Source organism: Pavona decussata, unplaced genomic scaffold (assembly GCF_977016875.1).
Source record: "Pavona decussata unplaced genomic scaffold, jaPavDecu1.1 SCAFFOLD_260, whole genome shotgun sequence".
NCBI classification, from domain to species: Eukaryota; Metazoa; Cnidaria; class Anthozoa; order Scleractinia; family Agariciidae; genus Pavona; species Pavona decussata.
Genome location: NW_028145663.1, coordinates 55,001 through 71,286, shown reverse-complemented (window position 1 = coordinate 71,286; position 16,286 = coordinate 55,001). Strand labels below are relative to the sequence as shown.

The 16,286-nt window shown below is 39.4% G+C and overlaps 2 protein-coding genes across 3 annotated transcripts in view; one reads left to right on the top strand and one right to left on the bottom strand.

The window, feature by feature from the left end:
* The window catches only part of LOC146456102 (coiled-coil and C2 domain-containing protein 2A-like), a 266,183-nt gene extending 251,523 nt beyond the window's left edge, over positions 1-14,660 (bottom strand). For both annotated transcript variants that reach the window (XR_014858838.1, XM_085093307.1), the window contains exons 1-7: positions 14,133-14,660; positions 11,901-11,943; positions 10,545-10,628; positions 9,318-9,383; positions 8,789-8,863; positions 7,717-7,798; positions 1,468-1,610 (exon numbers count right to left, since the gene is read on the bottom strand). Coding sequence is in view for 1 of the 2 variants with exons in the window: in XM_085093307.1 (XP_084949433.1) it covers positions 1,468-1,610; positions 7,717-7,798; positions 8,789-8,863; positions 9,318-9,383; positions 10,545-10,628; positions 11,901-11,943; positions 14,133-14,149 (510 nt within the window). In the remaining variant the exon portion in view is untranslated. The remainder of the gene's footprint in view (positions 1-1,467; positions 1,611-7,716; positions 7,799-8,788; positions 8,864-9,317; positions 9,384-10,544; positions 10,629-11,900; positions 11,944-14,132) is intronic.
* A 74-nt stretch (positions 14,661-14,734) lies between these two features.
* LOC146456101 (uncharacterized) overlaps positions 14,735-16,286 on the top strand; it is a 6,091-nt gene continuing 4,539 nt past the window's right edge. The window contains exons 1-2 of the mRNA XM_085093402.1: positions 14,735-15,024; positions 15,876-16,286. The exon at positions 15,876-16,286 is cut by the window's right edge and continues 94 nt beyond it. Of these exons, the coding sequence (XP_084949528.1) occupies positions 15,022-15,024; positions 15,876-16,286 (414 nt within the window). The 5' untranslated portion in view covers positions 14,735-15,021. The remainder of the gene's footprint in view (positions 15,025-15,875) is intronic.

Sequence of the window (16,286 nt, the reverse complement as noted above, 5' to 3'; positions counted from 1 at the left end):
ATAATGGCCCACAATTCTTCAATGGACCACATTAATTTATTTCAAGACAAATTAATCACCCCCTTTAACAATTATGTCTTTTAGAAGTACATGAATCAAAGGCTCCTGTGAGCCAACTCGTGAATGCAGATGACACATAGTAATTGAAATTTAGATGGCTACAGAGACTTCCTTGAAACCTAAAAGAAATTATATCTTTGCCCGGTTATGTGACGAAAAATAACCATTCTTGTACTATAAAAATGATTGTCAAACTATTCTCTACAGATTGAATAAGATTATTCTGATGCACCGATTAACAAAAAAAAATAACATGTTTTTTTATTCAAAGTTCATAGAAGCACGCCATGTGCAGCTACGTCATGCAAATTCGTGTCCGCGATAGTCCGGGGCTACTGGATTTTGCGATCGGGCCAGTGGATTCTAACCATCACTTGCCCGATGGGCAAGTGAAGTTTTTTTGGGAATTAAAATTACAAAATTACTGTAGGGCAAGCCGATCTCACAAAGGGAAATCTGTTCAACAAAGTATCGCATTACATTTCATGCCCGACATAAATGCGTGAAATTTTTCCTTTGGAGTTCAGTCCACGCAATCCTCAAGTAAAAATAATGAACTATGACAAGCTCTTGCTAAATAAGAATTATTTACCGACCGCGTCCTTTTGCTTTCCCATAAATTACCAGTTGTAAATTTCGAAAATGAAACATTTTTTCCCTTTGAAACCTCTATGAAAGCTGACAAGATCTTAAAGTGTTCATGTCACCAGTAATTTGCATAATTTTGTTTACGACGTCAATGATGCGTGACATGGCACGTTCCGCTTTCGCGTGAAAACTGACAAATTAAATTATTTTTTAATTAAATCATTTCTAAATTAAATTATTTTAATTCTTAAAAGAAACCGCACGTTGTAGAAAAAAACGAAAAAAACCTATAACTTTGCTCAGATTCAACGAAAAATCTCCATTCTTACACTAAAATAATTGTCAAATTATTCTCTACAGAATGAATGAGAGAATTCTGACGCGTCGTGAAAAAAATTTTCATGTTTTTTTTTTTTCACTAATTGAGTTTACGACCCCGGACTTTCTGAAAAACTGAAAAAACTTGTAACTTTGCTCAGATTGAACGAAAAATTTCCATTCTTGCACTAAATGATCGTCAAATTATTCTCTACATATTGAATAAGAATTTCCTGATGCGCCGTGAACAATAAATGTTCGCGTGTTTTTTCCACTAATTGGATTTAAAACTCATTCACTGCGCACGCCCGAAAGTTAACGACAAAACCGACCGACCGATCAACCAACCAAGTCAAAAGTCAGCTATCGCTATAACTCGTTCATTGTGCTACCTACGCGCATTCACGAGTTAAAAAGGAATCCCTAGTATAAATTGTATCATAATTGTGGTTTCAACCCTAAGAGACAGGTCAGTGATCAGGGGCATGATGAAAATAATACCTGGCGCCCTCGCACTTTGCTGCGCAGCCTTTCTCTAATGGAGGCATTCAAACTCATGCTCCCTCCAGCTGAAGACGTATTCAAATCCCCAGAATCCATCATTTGTTGAAGTCTGGGACCTGGCTGTCCAAGCCGTGAAGGACCTTCCAAAATTAGAGTCAGTGAAAGAAAACTTAAGAAAATATACATGAACATAGAAAAAGTTGCACAAATATGTAAATTTTACACCATGATTTCATAAAGGTTTTCAGTAAGAGGACAGTGATACAAATGTTTCACAAGGGCTAACCATTTGGAAGTTACATTTGTAATGACGTCGTTAGGATGAAAAACTACATTGTATGTTTAGAATGTGAGAACAAAATGTGAGTGTTTACCCCCACACTCCTCCCAGGTTGTTTAGTCGCATCAAATATTCTTGTTACTAGTTTTGAAGCTCAGAACAACTTAAAGTGCTACTATGACGAAATTCGCGTCTTTCTAATCTGAGCCATTTTAAAACATAAACAAGTAGTCTGTATGTGAAGAAGAATGCTGTTTACTATTTTCTAATATCTCTTTTTGTTCCAGAGATATTCAAGTTTTTAATATATGCAAATTAGCCAAGTGATGACGTCATAAACTCAACCGAATTTTGGTCAAATATGATGAAAAAAGATATCTCAGCCAATTTGTATCAGAAATGCTTGATTCTTTGTAGTGACATTGCTCTAGATGCGCTCAATAATATATGCTTTTCAGTTTTGTTACCATGGCAACATACTGGGTTCCAGTCCTCCCTGATACTTAAGGCTTTGCTGGCCATGCACCTTTGGCGTTCTATTTCTAAAGATATTTGCCAATGGTGCCTCATCTGCATGATCCAGCAAGCATATAAATATGTTAGGTCGAGTTCGTGGCCTTGTTAAGGGCAATTTAGACTGTACGATTTTCTCTTACCACTGTCGCATGCGATTTCTTGAGCGCGCGCTGCTTGCGTTATGTAAAAATCGCACACAACTTTCACCACTCAACATTTTTCGTGTTGTGTGCGTCTGTCGTAAGGATGTTGTAGGTTGATTTACACAACGCGATTCGTGTTGTACGCATGGCGTAAGCGTGTCGCATGCGACAAATCGTAGGCAAAATCGTACCATCTAAACCACACTTTAACTGTTTTTCAAGCTGAAAATCACTAAAATATTGAAATCAGGTTGGAGGGGACTGGAAAAGAGTGAGTTGCCATGGGAACCAAATTTTTTTTTATAGCCGTAGGTGGATTGCCTTTTAGCCTGCCAGGTTTCAGTGGTCTCTGGAGGGTTGTCCAATACACCCAATCTGACTCGATTCGTCTGGGATTATGGCGATTCGACTCGAATCGATTGATTCGTTTGCCCTTGTAGTCGATCCGTCTAACCAGAAGTCGATTGGCTAGACACTTAGTAAAAACACGGTAAGCTTGCCTTGAGGGAGGGTAGAAAATGTCGACGATTCGACTCGAATCGATCGATTCGTTTGCCCTTGTAGTCGATCCGTCTTACCGGAAGACACTTGGTAAAAACACGGTAAGCCAGCCTTGAGGGAGGGTAGAAAATGTCTACGATTCGACTCGAATCGATCGATTCGTTTGCCTTACAATCGACCCGTCTTACCGGAAGTCGATTGGCTAGACACTTAACGAAAACACGGTAAGCCAGCCTTGAGGGAGGGTAGAAAATGTCGACGATTCGACTCGATTCGACTCGAATCGATCGATTCGTTTGCCCTACAGTCAACCTGTCTAACCGGAAGTCGATTTGCTAGACACTTAGCGAAAACACGGTAAGCCAGCCTTGAGGGAGGGTAGAAAATGTGAACGATTCGACTTGATTCGACTCGAATCGATCGATTCGTTTGCCCTACAGTCAACCCGTCTAACCGGAAGTCGATTGGCTAGACACTTAGTAAAAACACGGCAAGCCAGCCTTGAGGGAGGGTAGAAACTGTCTACGATTCGACTCGAATCGATCGATTCGTTTGCCCTACAGTCAACCCGTCTAACCGGAAGTCGATTTTGCTAGACACTTAGCGAAAACACGGTAAGCCAACCTTGAGGGAGGGTAGAAAATGTCGACGATTCGACTCGATTCGACTCGAATCGATCGATTCGACTCGAATCGATCGATTCGTTTGCCCTACAGTCAACCCGTCTAACCGGAAGTCGATTGGCTAGACACTTAGTAAAAACACGGCAAGCCAGCCTTGAGGGAGGGTAGAAAATGTCTACGATTCGACTCGAATCGATCGATTCGTTTGCCTTACAGTCGACCCGTCTAACCGGAAGTCAATTTGCTTGACACTTAGTTAAAACACGGCAAGCCAGCCTTGAGGGAGGGTAGAAAATGTCTACGATTCGACTCGAATCGATCGATTCGTTTACCCTTGTAGTCGACCCGTCTAACCGGAAGTCGATTGGCTAGACACTTAGTAAAAACACGGCAAGCCAGCCTTGGTGGAGGGTAGAAAATGTCGACGATTCGACTCGATTCGACTCAAATCGATCGATTTGTTTGCCTTACAGTCGACCCGTCTAACCGGAAGTCGATTTGCTAGACACTTAGTTAAAACACGGCAAGCCAGCCTTGAGGGAGGGTAGAAAATGTCTACGATTCGACTCGAATCGATCGATTCGTTTGCCCTTGTAGTCCACCCGTCTAACCGGAAGTCGATTTGCTAGACACTTTGTTAAAACACGGTAAGCCGGCCTTGAGGGAGGGTAGAAAATGTCTACGATTCGACTGGAGTCGATTGATTCGTTTACCCTTGTAGTCGACCCGTCTAACCGGAAGTCGATTGGCTAGACACTTAGTAAAAACACGGCAAGCCAGCCTTGGGGGAGGGTAGAAAATGTCGACGATTCGACTCGATTCGACTCGATTCGATTCGATTCGACTCGAATCGATCGATCCATTTGCCCTTGTAGTCAATCCGTCTTATCGGAAGTCGATTGGCTAAACATTTGGTAAAAACACGGCAAGCCAGCCTTGAGGGAGGGTAGAAAATGTCGACGATTCAACTCGATTTGACTCGAATCGATCGATTCGTTTGCCCTTGTAGTCGATACGTCTTACCGGAAGTCGATTGGCTAGACACTTAGTAAAAACACGGCAAGCCAGCCTTGAGGGAGGGTAGAAAATGTCGACGATTCGACTCGAATCGATCGATTTGTTTGCTCTCGATCGACCCGTCTAACCGGAAGTCGATTGGGTCAACCTAAGCGTCATGCTGTAAAAAAACGATACAAGAAGCAGAGACCGATACAACGTAGAAATACGGTTTAAAGGTTACTATATTTCGGCTGGCCAAACCGAGCCTTCTTCAGGTACAATGGAAATTTACATTGGGGCATACGCTTATATAGCTGACAAATATTTGCGCAATAGCGGAACTACGTTAAACTAAATTGATTGACAGTATAAAATATGAAGCAAATGAAATAATAAACCGCGCGCGGTGAGTAAATCTGTCACGCGTGTAAGGTACGTTTACGCGTCAGATTTGCAGATTGTTTTGAGGAAATTCTCTCTTTACTTGAAGTAAAGGCCCGGATCTGTTTGAAACAGGCTTGAAAAATTGTAGTTTACTGAGACAACCTCTGTTTAAAGAAAAATTCTCTGGCTACGCTTGGAGAAGGGTGGGTTTTCAGGCCTGGAAGCTTACGTATGCGCGCGCGTGCAACTTTATTTACACGCGGCCTTTCATGCATCGACTCTAATTTTATTTACCATGTTTACGCCCGTAAAGCCAGTCATGAAATTCACGCCCGTACGCACTTTAAATTTACGCGACAGTGGAAATCGACCTTTAGGCGCAGCAAGCGGAAAGGCTATGGTTACTTGCCGTTAGGAAACGGTGTAGGAATTAGATTATAAGCACTTCTGGCGAAAAATCTTAATTCAAAATCACTGCTCAAACTTTCGCGCAGGCGTTCTTTCAACCGGAAGGCGGATTGTTGCTGGAAATAGGGTAATATGGTAATAGGAGTGAGTAGAGTCTAATTTGTTTTGTGATTGTTATTCACGAGTATGATGACAGACAGAATTGGATGACAGAAAGTCCTATTCCCAAATAATCACAACTAGAACAAAATTTGAAAAAACAGTAACTGCTGGTTAACTGTTTTGATGAATAAAAATGTTCAGTTGGATACAAATAAAAAAGGCTCTCCGATTCACCAACAAAGATCTCGTCGCCATCCAAATTCTTTCGCTTCCCACTGACAGTGACCTCTTTTTCTCCACACACATACCTCTTAGCAACTGATGTCAACGCAGATAATTTAAAAAAACTTCTTCTCACAAAATTAAGATCAGAAGAAAACCGAAATAACCGCTTGTGGTCTTTCAAAAAGCCAGCCATAGTTCACATGCACGCGTCCTTTGCTGAAAATCGCAGCCTCGTCCCCAGGCCCTCAGGAACTCAAGGAAGGTTTTATGTAAATTTCGTTGCACGGTCTAACAGGTTTTAAGAACGAGGAATATTCATGTATATTTCCTTTCTCAGGGAGGTTCATCTATATTCGCTCTCTCCGGGATGTTCATATATATATTTCCTTTTTCGCGCAAACGCTTTAAGAACGAGGAAGGTTGATGTATATTTCCTTTCTCGTGCCCACGCTCTTTCTCGCGCAAACGCTTTAAGAACGAGGAAGGTTGATGTATATTTCCTTTCTCGTGTCCACGCTCTTTCTCGCGCAAACGCTTTAAGAACGAGGAAGGTTGATGTATATTTCCTTTCTCGTGTCCACGCTCTTTCTCGCGCAAACGCTTTAAGAACGAGGAAGGTTGATGTATATTTCCTTTCTCGTGTACACGCTCTTTCTCGCGCAAACGCTTTAAGAACGAACATATACACGCTTTTCTACCTGCCTTCTTTGTTACCTTCCCGGTAAGACGGGTCGACTACAAGGGCAAACGAATCGATCAATTCGAGCGATTCGAGTCCAATCGAGTCGAATCGTCGACATTTCCTGCCCTCCCTCATAGCCCGCAAGCGAATCGACTTCCGGTAAGACCGGTCGACTGCAAGGGCAAACGAATCGATCGATTCGAGTCGAATCATCAACTTTTTCTGCCCTCCTTCATAGCCCGCAAGCGAATCGACTTCCAGCAAGACGGGTCGACTGGAAAGGCAAACGAATCGAGTCGAATCGTCAACATTTTTAGCCCTCCTTCATAGCCCGCAAGCGAATCGACTTCCGGCAAGACGGGTCGACTGCAAGGGCAAACGAATCGATCGATAGCGGCCTTACGAAGCATTTATTCACGACCTGACTTCCGGTGAGTCGAATCGTCTTCGTCGACTACAAGGGCAAACGAATTGATCAATTCGAGTGATTCGAGTCGAATCGTCGACATTTTCTGCCCTCCCTCATAGCCCGCAAGCAAATCGACTTCCGGTAAGACTGGTCGACTGCAAGGGCAAACAAATCAATCGATTCCCGCAAGCGAATCGACTTCCGGCAAGACGGGTCGACTGCAAGGGCAAACGAATCGATCGATAGCGGCCTTGCGAAGCATTGATTCACGACCTGACTTCTGGTGAGTCGAATCGTCTTCGCTTACTGACGATTCGACTTAGATTGGGTGTATTGGACATGAGTGGGTCTCTGCTGTAATTGACTGAGATAGCTCTATTTATATATTTGATGTTATATTGAGTTGAGAATATGAGTCGTCATCAGTCCTCTCATTTACATACATGTATTTTACACATTTTTTAAACATGAATATCTCCGGAACCAATGCAGATATTTAGAAACAGTAAACGGCGTTTTTAATCTTTCCTAGAATTCTTTGTGATAAACTTTAAACTTCAAGAGGTAAAAATTTGATCATAGTAGCACTTTAAGATGAGAAGGTACATATAAATTCATGATAGGATGTATAATATAGATACATGCACCCTACGGAATAATTAAAAGCTGTTAATGCACTTAATAAACAAACACCAGTTAGAACTGCAACTAACATTTAAGATAATGATTGTAGCCCACCCCCCTCCCTCCCCCCCCCCCCCACAATGTTTCAGGAACAAAAATCAAGCATCCCAGCACTACATGTACCCTACCGCCCAAGCAAGCCCCTCGTCTCAAACTTTCAAGCCAGTTTATCATGTTCACAAGCTCATCAGATCCTTTGTAATTGCTGTATGCCTTCTTTTGCACCCCTAGCCCCCAAAAAATAAGGTGGGGCCTTTTAACTCTTATAAAGTATACATTAAAATAAACACCTGCAGAAGATGGTGACTCTGCATTAGTCCTGTCCTCGCCCCATGCTCCACCACCAGATGGCCCACCAAAAGTGTTAGAAAGCTGAAATCATAGTTGTTCAGACACTACACATCATCAAAATCTTGATACAAACATCCATTAAATGCAGTTTTAAATAAATCAAAACTTAAACTAAATAAAACAATATCATTATGTCCTACAATGTTTAGACTATAGACCTTTATTATTAATAGTAATTCAATTGAAATTTGGATGTAGAGTGTCAAGTACATTGTACACTGTAGGTCAGGTAGTGAAAACCATTGACTAGAAAGAGCACCTTAAAAATTAGTAAAAAGGCCAAGTTTAAGTATGGTGCCTACTAAAAAAGAAGTATTTTTGTTTGGTTTATGACTATGCGGGGAAAGCAGATCTTAGCAAGGGCTATTGAAATCCAAAATTAAAGAAATTTGGGGGTATCCACGCATTTTTTAGAGATAATTAAGCAGCAATATTATTATTCTAAAAAAACAGTTTTATTAGTACAAACAAATGCACAGCGTTTTGTTCAAAATTAAAGTATCTCGATATGTGCAGAATGTACGCACAGTAACAAAAGTAGGCACTGTCCTTAAGAGTGTTGTCTTTTAAAACACCGCTGCCAAAGATTATATACCTGAGTGTACAATCTAAAGTCCCTATTTTAAGAGACTAGACTCTCAAACCTGGCCTTTTTGATATTATTTTTAGGACGGTACCTACTTTTGTTACTGCGCATACATGTACATTTACCTTCTATGCATCTCGAGTTACTCAGGTTTCCTACGGGTGGTGCCTACTAATACAGGGATATTTTTGCGCAGTTTAAAACTATGCAGAGAATTAGCAGAACTTACATGTAGCAAGTGCTCTTGGTATCCAAAAAGAAAATTGGGGGTAACTATGCATCTTTCAGAGATAATAAATGAGAATGTACATGTACATGCACAATCTTGCACTGCCTTAATGGAGACAATTTAAAGATGTTCTTCCAATATGAAAATAAAATTAATATAAAGGCCGACCACATCATACGTATTTGTTGACATTTACCTCTTCTTTTCGTTGTTGTCTCCTTGTCTGAAGGTCCTGAAGCATATCACCATCATCCTCCAGGTCTTGTAAAGACTGCAAGTACAAAAATAGACACCCTAGTGATTAGAGAGATGAATGGAGAGAAGAGTGAGTGAACAAAGGTCTGAATGACTGATAGAAGAGGGCAAAGATACAAAGCTGAGGGAAAGAGGGAAAATACTGGAAAGGAAAGGTTTAAAGAAGGAGGAAATTGGAAGGGAAGGAAATAAATAAGTACAACTACCCAGGAGTGTTATTTAAAGCCATCTTCTTTTTTGCATGTTGTCAATTGTTCATTTGAATTCATTTGTACATGTATATCTCTAAAAGCATAAATAAAGAATTATTACTGAACAGAATGACCGGAAAGTTCATGTACATCTTCATGTGCAAACCTCCACGGCATAAAACCACAAAATGACATGTACATGTAAAAATCAAGCTCTGTGTACACATCACCAAAATAAAAGGGGGTAAAAGCCATCAGCCAGCTATCATAAACTCTCACCTCCACTAACGTGTCACCTGCAGGACTAAGCGCCTCAATTTCTGTCCCAGCATCAGGTCTCAACGACTTAAGAAAGAAAAATTATATAATTAATATATACACTGTAATCTACTGCTCTACCAACTCATGGCAAGTGCTTTTATTTGTTCTTAATTGACCTTAATTAAGCACGTTGGGGGCAAAGTGGTCAAGTATTAGTTTCAGGGTAATCAGGATCTCAGCATTCTGTACATAATTATCCTCACCATTTACAGTATTCTGATTCTTACTCCTAAGTGGCTTGGTTGCCCCTGCACTGTTCTGTTGTTTGGTCACATTTATTTTGATCCACTGAAAAAGGCTTTCCAGATTTCCACATAACCAGAACAGACAAAAAAAGTCTAAAACTCAAATAGTACATTCTTTTGGATATTGAAAATAGTGCAGTATAGCAATTGACAATTCAATTTCTTGAGCCAAATACTACCTAATGATAATTATTAACAATTATTTCACGAGCAGATAAATAACAATTATTTAGTATGTACAATCCGACAACAGTTGCAATTAATAATTATTATGCAGTCATGTACAACAAGGCTTGAAATAACGGCCGGTCAACGGACAAATTTTGTCCGGAATGATTGGGGAGTTGACCGGTCAACCTTTCGTCTTGCCGGTCATGTTGACCGGTCACATTCAATCGTATTGAAGATGAAATAAATTAAAATTTTCACACTGTTCAGTTGCTTCAGTTGTTATCAGTATGTAATGAATCGCTGTGTATTGCCGAACTTTGATCTGAAATCCTGAATGAAATGCCACTAGAACCGTTGTTTACAATTCGCGCATTGAAACAGACATCACAGTTCACGCACTTCCGGTCACAAAATTAAAAATATTTTCACTTTTATTACCCTAGTTAATTTATTAGTTAGTTTATTTTAATACACAAGCTTATTTTCATTTCGCCGCTGTAATTTATTTTTATTGTTGACTATGAGTGCTTTAAAGTTCTATAAGCTCTAAGCAACAACTTTTTTGCAAATATATACATGTAACTCCAGTTTTGCTTCATGGGTCCCTGTTTTAAGAGTTATTTATGTTATAAATTTGACCGGACAGAAACGATATGTGACCGAGCTAAAATGAATTTGGCCGGTCATCATGTCCGGAGACTCTCCGGAAATTATTTCGAGCCCTGGTACAATGTACATGCAGGTACCTGTATCAAAGTTTACAACTAACCATGTCACGTGCTGGGGTTACTGTTCTCTGAAATGTGTCCTCAGTGTCAGATCTGTATGAGCCTGTATCTGACATTATTGTGGCCTGCACACATTTACATTGATGTACATTATTAATAGAAGATAAAATAAAAATCACATCGGTCATAATAATGTTACTAAATAAAAATGAATAATGCAACTAGCGAGTTGTAATGGTAAGGTTGATGCGCCTCTCAGTGGTGTTAATGAGAAAAGGGATTTGCTGTGATCCTTTTATATTGTATGACTGCACTCTCAATAGATACATGTAGTTGTTGAAAATGGCACTTGGCATTGCCTCCTTCCTAAATGTATACTATGAGAAAATATTCTGCAACCGGCTAGGAAAGTAGATAATTATGATTAGATTGGCAACTCACAAAGTTTGTATTGGGAAGAGAGGAAGAAGGTAAACATAAATGAACAATCTGTACACTGTACATGTACATGTAGGAAGAAAGAAAGCAAGGGTGGGTGGAGAGAGGGAGGGAGGGAGGGAGGGAGGAAAATAAAGAAGAAAAATGGTAAAGCTAGCAAGGAAGAAAGGAAGGAAGGAAGGAAGGAAGGAAGGAAGGAAGGAAGGAAGGAAGGAAGGAAGGAAGGAAGGAAGGAAGGAAGGAAGGAAGGAAGGAAGGAAGGAAGGAGGGAGGGAGGGAAGGACGAAAAGACGGAAGAAAGGCAAGTGCGCTCTAGAAGATGCTGATTCCAACTCAGTGCACATGGTGAGTGCTCTCAAAAAAAAATTATCCAAAAGGAAGACCAAGGGTGCTTTCCACTTAGCCAAAATTTTTGATGGAAATGCAAATGGAACTTATGGATCGTACAAAAATAAAATTTAAAATAAATATTATTTTTTTGGGCAATCTTTGACAATACTCCACTGTTTCCATCCAAAATTTACATTCCATTTGCACAAAAATAATTATTTTCCATCAATTCTATTTTGTTATTCTCTTGTGTCACCAATGCATCATCACATAAAGTTTGCTGAGCTTCATGTACCAATGAGACCACAAGCTTGAATGAATCAAAGAAAGCCTTTCAATTTGAGGTGGAGCATTATTTTTCCAAATTGCCAACCAAAAATTTTGGCTGAATGAAATTAAGTGCCCAAAGTGAGGCAACCCTTTGAATTACTGTACATGTTTACAAACAGACAATCAAGCATGTACATGTAGTTCAAATCCAGACTACAAGGTGTACACTGTAGGCACATACACGCAAATAACCGTAATACCTCTAATGAACTATTGACAGTGTAAGAAGCGATCATACATGTACATGTACTTATGACCCTTTCAAGAGATGCATTAGACTTTTTCAGTTGGATCCATACCTCCATTGCGGCTCTTCTCTTTTTCATCTTTTCTATCAAAGTCCTACAGTCATAAGCAATCAGTCAGTCTAACAATCAGTCAGTCTAACTATAACAGAAATTCAAATTTCACCACATATTCTGACCAGGTTAGCTCAATTGACTGAATACCAAACTACAGAGCTGGAAGGTGCTACTCACAACCCCAGCTACACATACTACAGCTGTACATGTATGAGTTTAAGAATGGCTAAAAGTGAATGGGTATGAGAGACAACTTACTGTTCTTTTATTACTTTTTATTACCACTTTCCTTGTAAATTATAACAAAAATCACTGCCAGGATGTTCTACATATATATAACTAGATTGGTATGATAGTTCTGGCTTCACTGTATCAGTCTGAATGTCTGAATCCCTGATAAAGAAAACTAGCTCGGCTCAGAAAGGCACATGTACATGTAGGTAGAATCTCAACCATTGTTTTAATCTGTATTTCGTATTTTGCACAACCACATCAGCTATGCTTTAATTTTATCATATTTAAATAAATGCTTTTGTTATTATTATAATTATTCTTGAACAAAGATGTTTAACTACATCTACATGTGTAACTACACTGTACTTTATAATAATTATTTAATAAATGAGAGACCATTGCAGTTACACATAAATGTAGTACACGTAACTAAGCGGCTGCAAAAAGAAGCCTGAAAAATATTCAGGATTTGAACCAATGAACTCTGTGAAATTATGACAGTCTACGGACCTCTATCAACTCAGACAGCTACAATGTATCAAGCTATAGCTGTAACTGGGAGCCCAGTCACTTTGTGTATTCGTAATTTTACCCATCAAGGTCAAGAGATGGTATTGAAATACCTTATTATAGGAAATTAATGTTTCATAAAATAAAGGCATGTTAATTTAAGTTGCGTTAATTATAGTTAATGTTAATTTATGCATCATTTATGAAGTATGATCAATAATGATTTCTTGAAACATAAGCAAGCGAAAATTAAAGTTAATAGCCAACGTTTCGGCGTCATTGTGACACTATTCTCAAGGCAAAGTGGATAAATTAATTAATTAATTAATTAATTAGGTATTCACTTGAAGAACTTGTGATCCATTGTTAATATGCTAATTTGTAGAGACTGTAGAGTATAGAAATCAAATCTTCGCATTAATTTATCCACTTTGCCTTGAGAATGGTGTCACGATGACGCCGAAACGTTGGCTATTAACTTTAATTTTCGCTTGCTTATTAATGAAGTAGCGTGTTAATTTCCATGACCTTAGTTTCCATTACATTTAAATTTTTGGCCCAAATTCTCCCATGTCCCACTGTCCCATGTTATAAAGCCGACAACCTCGCTTTTGCTATAGAAGTGTCACTGTAGTCTCCCACACAGTTGTTTAAGGTAAGTCTTCTTTAGGTGGGAGATGTCGTCATAGAAGTCTCGCCTAAACACAACTGCATGTGAGGCTAGTATCACTGTGATTGGCTATAGGCAAGCCGTTAAGTAGGTTAACTTCAGAATTCAGAGTTTCAGTCCAGAATATGGTTGTGAAGAAACTGATTTTTTTTTTTTTTTTTAAGATAAATAGCAAATACGATGTAAGGGATTACATGTAGGTACGTAGCAGCCCAATAGGGATTTTTGATGTCTAGTCCAAAAAATAAACACAGCCAGATATGGGGTAGGGTCTTCAGAGACCCAGTAGCACATCCCCAACCCAAAATTTAAAATATAAGCTTAAGGAACACTATTACTATCATGGTACATGTAAGCTTACAAGTACACTCTGTTTTTGTTATAAGAACGTCTAATTTTGGGGCTGAGGCTGAACGTTCTTCTATTTTTTTGCGATTTGAGGCGGAAAATGTTCTTAAGATGTTCTTAAATTACATGGTATACACTACATGTATTTCAGTAAATCAATGCGGACGTGCTGAGATATGGTATCAAGAACTACTGATTATGACAAACCGAGATGTGTCACCATTGTCAATGTTATACAAAACATGCTCTTAAGTATTTTGGCTAATTTACATTTGTTACCTTGATTTTATATACCGATTAGCAAAATAAAAGCGTTCTTAATAGTCTCAGCCTGAGGAACGCTCTTAATACGTTCTTAAAATTTTGGTTAATCTCAGCCTCAACGTTCTTATAAAAAAGGTTCTTATAAAACAAACAGAGTGTATCTCTGTACAAGTATAGAATCTTCAAGTTTATGTGTAACCTACCTGTTTGCGCTGTCCATATTGCTTTCTTAGTTTGTTACTTCCTGATCACTAATATCTTCCGGTAGCTCTTCTAATGGCAGTCAGACTAAGCCCAGCTCAGTCGACGTCGAATCAGCAACTGTACTTGCGATAGTGTCGATCGGCCAGAACCACAGAACTTTAGCCTGAACATACACTAAAAGGGGTTGTAACAAACTCAGGGGCACCTATAATGCCTCTAGTTCTTAAATAACACGTAAGACAACTCCTGATACACATTCTGACTCTGCTTAGCTCAATGAAGGTACATCGTTTGTCTAGTTCGCATGGATACCACAGATGTAAACAAGTTCCGTCTTTGCGACGTCGTTATTTTTTCATGGCACTACGAAAACGTTAGCGTAAGTGATTCTATGATATTCAAAGCGCTTTGAAGCTTTTGAAAAGAACGAAAAACCGTAAAAAGACCTTCAAAAACGAGTAGAAATCCACAAAAAACAGCCAAGTAACAAATTTCTTCAGCAGAAATTCGCGCGGATAATAACTAGAACCCAGTCTTTGCACCAATTAACACACTGGAGACTGGACACGATAGCTCGAGCTCACATACCCAGAGACCAGTGACGATCGCTTTTCGTCGCTGTCAGTCCGCCGGCTGAAAGTCTCTCTGAATTTTGATCATTTTTTGTTGTATATTAGGAATGTTTCATCATGATATGCCTGAATATGCGGCACGTTGACTATATTGGTCTTCAATAGTGGTATTGGTCGAATTCCAAGTCCTTGTAGTTGGGAAGGGGAAGGAACTACGTGTCATACGTGAAAATTGATTTGCAGATCGCATTCATTTCCGTATACGAGCGGAGTTTTACGTCAAATCAAGGAAAGGGACGCAAAATATCTCCGAACCATGGTAGGTCTACATGGCATACTTAAAATTAGGTAAATACATTGTTCTGTAATGAATATGGCTTGATACAGGGACAACTGTACTGCATCAGTTGGCATACATGTACTTCTTACCTGTAAAATTAGACAAAGCAATGAATATGGTTCGCGACGAGGGCAAGTGTAGACCAGTGTACTGATGTACTTGTGCAGTTGCTTAGTCGCGCATCAGATCTTAAATTAACAGTAGTTTCCATCGCATATGTATTTAACACGCTTACATTTGCTTGCATTTATTTTGAGTTCAATCATTCCTTAGAATTGGCACGATCGCTCGCAACAAGTTTGGTAAACAAAGATTGCAACCAAACATACAATTGTACAGTGTGCTTATAGTAGTCGGCCATAAACAAAATATAAGCTTAAATTTCAGAAAGTAAGCTCATATTTTGACAGAAACAAAATTAGAATACCGTGGACACAGGATGAGTTGAATTTCATCTGCTTCCATTAGACCATTGCCTTGACGCTTACATGTAATCACATGCAAGGGTAAAATAAAATATCTTCAGATTTTCCTGTGTCGGCCGGATGTCTTCTTGAATTGCTTCAACTGTTTACTGTCATCTGACTAACCCAGATCATGATTTCCAACCGTTCAAAAACCACTGATAGTTCATGTACACAATTTTGTACATGTAATTATACATCTCCTGGCAGTAAGGTAAAAGTCCAATTGAATATTTTTTTAAGCGTGCCATAAAAAGGCAACTTGTTTTTCATGCTATCTAGAAAATGTGTAGAATTAACCATTATTAATACCTTTATCAAAATGCTAAGTACTTTGAAACAGTATAACTTTATGTTTTGTTTTAGTTTCCGACACAGAAGACAGAGGAAGCTGAAAGTGGTTCTGACTGGGATAGTCTCCCAGGAGATGTAGCAGCACCTTCATCAAGTCCTGAAGTTACTCCGAGACTCCAGCCGGCCCCTCCGCAAGGCTCTGCTAAGGGTCAAGTGGCTCACAAAAGACCTCAAGTTAAAGCACAGACAGTTTTAGCAACCCCAGAGAAAACCTCTGCCACAAGTTCTCCAGCAAATCAGCCCAGAACTAAGCCAGGGACACCATCATCACATTTGCCCACTCAACTGTATGGTAAAAGCGGGGTCACTAATTTTGTTGACAGAAGTGGTGGTATTAGCACAACAACATTCACAGACCAAGGTTTGGATAGCCGGAAGAACAGGGAGCTTCAGCCGCCTGATGGTAATGAAAACAGAACTCAA